Source organism: Condylura cristata, unplaced genomic scaffold, assembly GCF_000260355.1.
Source record: "Condylura cristata isolate star-nosed mole 26May11 unplaced genomic scaffold, ConCri1.0 scaffold00029, whole genome shotgun sequence".
NCBI lineage: Eukaryota > Metazoa > Chordata > Mammalia > Eulipotyphla > Talpidae > Condylura > Condylura cristata.
Window position 1 is genome coordinate 15,092,144 of NW_004567130.1, and position 1,601 is coordinate 15,093,744.

Below are 1,601 nucleotides of genomic sequence, written 5' to 3' on the forward strand. Positions count from 1 at the left end.
TCGGCCGCCGCTCGGCGGCCTCGGGTCGCCGCCGCTTCCTCAGCGCCTGGGCCTGCGCCAGCTCCTCCTGCCAGCGCCGGCGGAACTCATCCAGGCTGTGGTCGTCCATCGCCACCGCTCCCGGGCCTCGCGTCCTTCTCCACCCGCCGGGTGCCACGGGACAGTCCCTCCGCGGGAAGTGTCCGCCGCGACCGGAAACCGCCTCTTCTGCGGCACTCAGGTTCCGGGTGGGCAGCCCCGCCCCGCCCCGCTCCTAGAGAGCCCCTCGCTCAGCGCGCCGCGCAGTGGGCTCAAGGCGCTCGGCTGAGGGCTGCGCGCGCACCTGGCGCCCAGGGTCTCAGCTTTTTGGCAAGCCCACCTTTGCATCAACAACTGTTTCTTCAGCAGACACTGGGCAACTGTTATATGCTAGGGGATGAGAATGTAGCATTTAAATCTGCACTCGGGTGCGGGGAGGTTAGGAGCTGGTCAGGGAACGTGACTGAGATCTCATTTGAAACAAAGTGCTCAATAAGGAGATGAACGAACTGTGGGAAGATATTTGCGAAAGAAACTATGAGTGGGCTGTGAATTCTGAAAGTGGCAGATGCATCACCTCATTCATTTTTCAAGATGCTTTGCACCTGCCGTTCCTTCCAGCGTGCGGGAATTTCTGTACCCATTTTGATCTAATTAATTCCCAGACATCCGCCATAGCCGGGTCTCCCCGTTATTCGCTCTTACAGCATCCCACACTTAGAACACCTTTTGTAATTTTATATTTGTACGATTGTTTATTACTATCTCCTGTCTTTACTGAACTGTGATTCTGGGCTTGATAGTTGGGAATTTGCAGGCTCTCAGTAAATGCTTACTGAGTGAACAACAAACTTTGGGATGTGAACTATTGTTGCCCCAACTTTACAAAGGAAGAAACTGAGCTTACCTCCCCCCCCCAAAAAAAAAATCACAATGCAATTTGCAAATCCAGAATCTTTTTTTTTTTTTTTTTTGGTAACTGCAGACCTGACTTACTAATTGTTAAATCATACAACCCAAATGTCTAAAACAGCTAGGATCTATGTGGCTGCCTCAAATTATCATGATTTTTCAATACAATGATATTAACAGCATGGTTATTTACCTGAGTTCCAGAGTCTCACAGACCTAAGGGGTAATTTCAGCAGGTTCTCTAACACAGATCCCTTTTTTTTTATTCCTCTTCTAAGAATTTATCTTAGGAGAAAAATGTTGAAGATAAGTTCAAAGAATACCTTCAAGGATGTTCACTGTTATTGTACAAAAAAAAATCAGAAGTAATCAAAGTAGTTGACTTTGGTCATTGATTAAAATAACTACGGCCAATCTGAATGTAATGAAGATCCTAACTAGAAGGTCAGTTCCATGCAGCACCTATAAATTTATCTGTTTGTTGCTATCATCAGCACTCAAAACAGTGCCAAAGATATATGATCCAGCTTATTAAATAAATAAATAATAAATGAAATACTATGTAGCTATTAAATGGTACATTAGAGAATAAATCACATAAAAAGTTCACAATATAGAACTTTTGGTATATAGTTGTTCATTATTATTATTATTATTTTCTCCCCTGGTCC

At 45.2% G+C, this 1,601-nt stretch overlaps 1 protein-coding gene across 1 annotated transcript in view; it reads right to left on the bottom strand.

Annotated features, from left to right (window-relative positions):
* FBXW8 (F-box and WD repeat domain containing 8) overlaps positions 1 to 161 on the bottom strand; it is a 99,786-nt gene extending 99,625 nt beyond the window's left edge. The window contains exon 1 of the mRNA XM_012730840.1: positions 6 to 161. Within this exon, the coding sequence (XP_012586294.1) occupies positions 6 to 109 (104 nt within the window). The 5' untranslated portion in view covers positions 110 to 161. The remainder of the gene's footprint in view (positions 1 to 5) is intronic.
* Between the last annotated feature and the right edge of the window lie 1,440 nt (positions 162 to 1,601).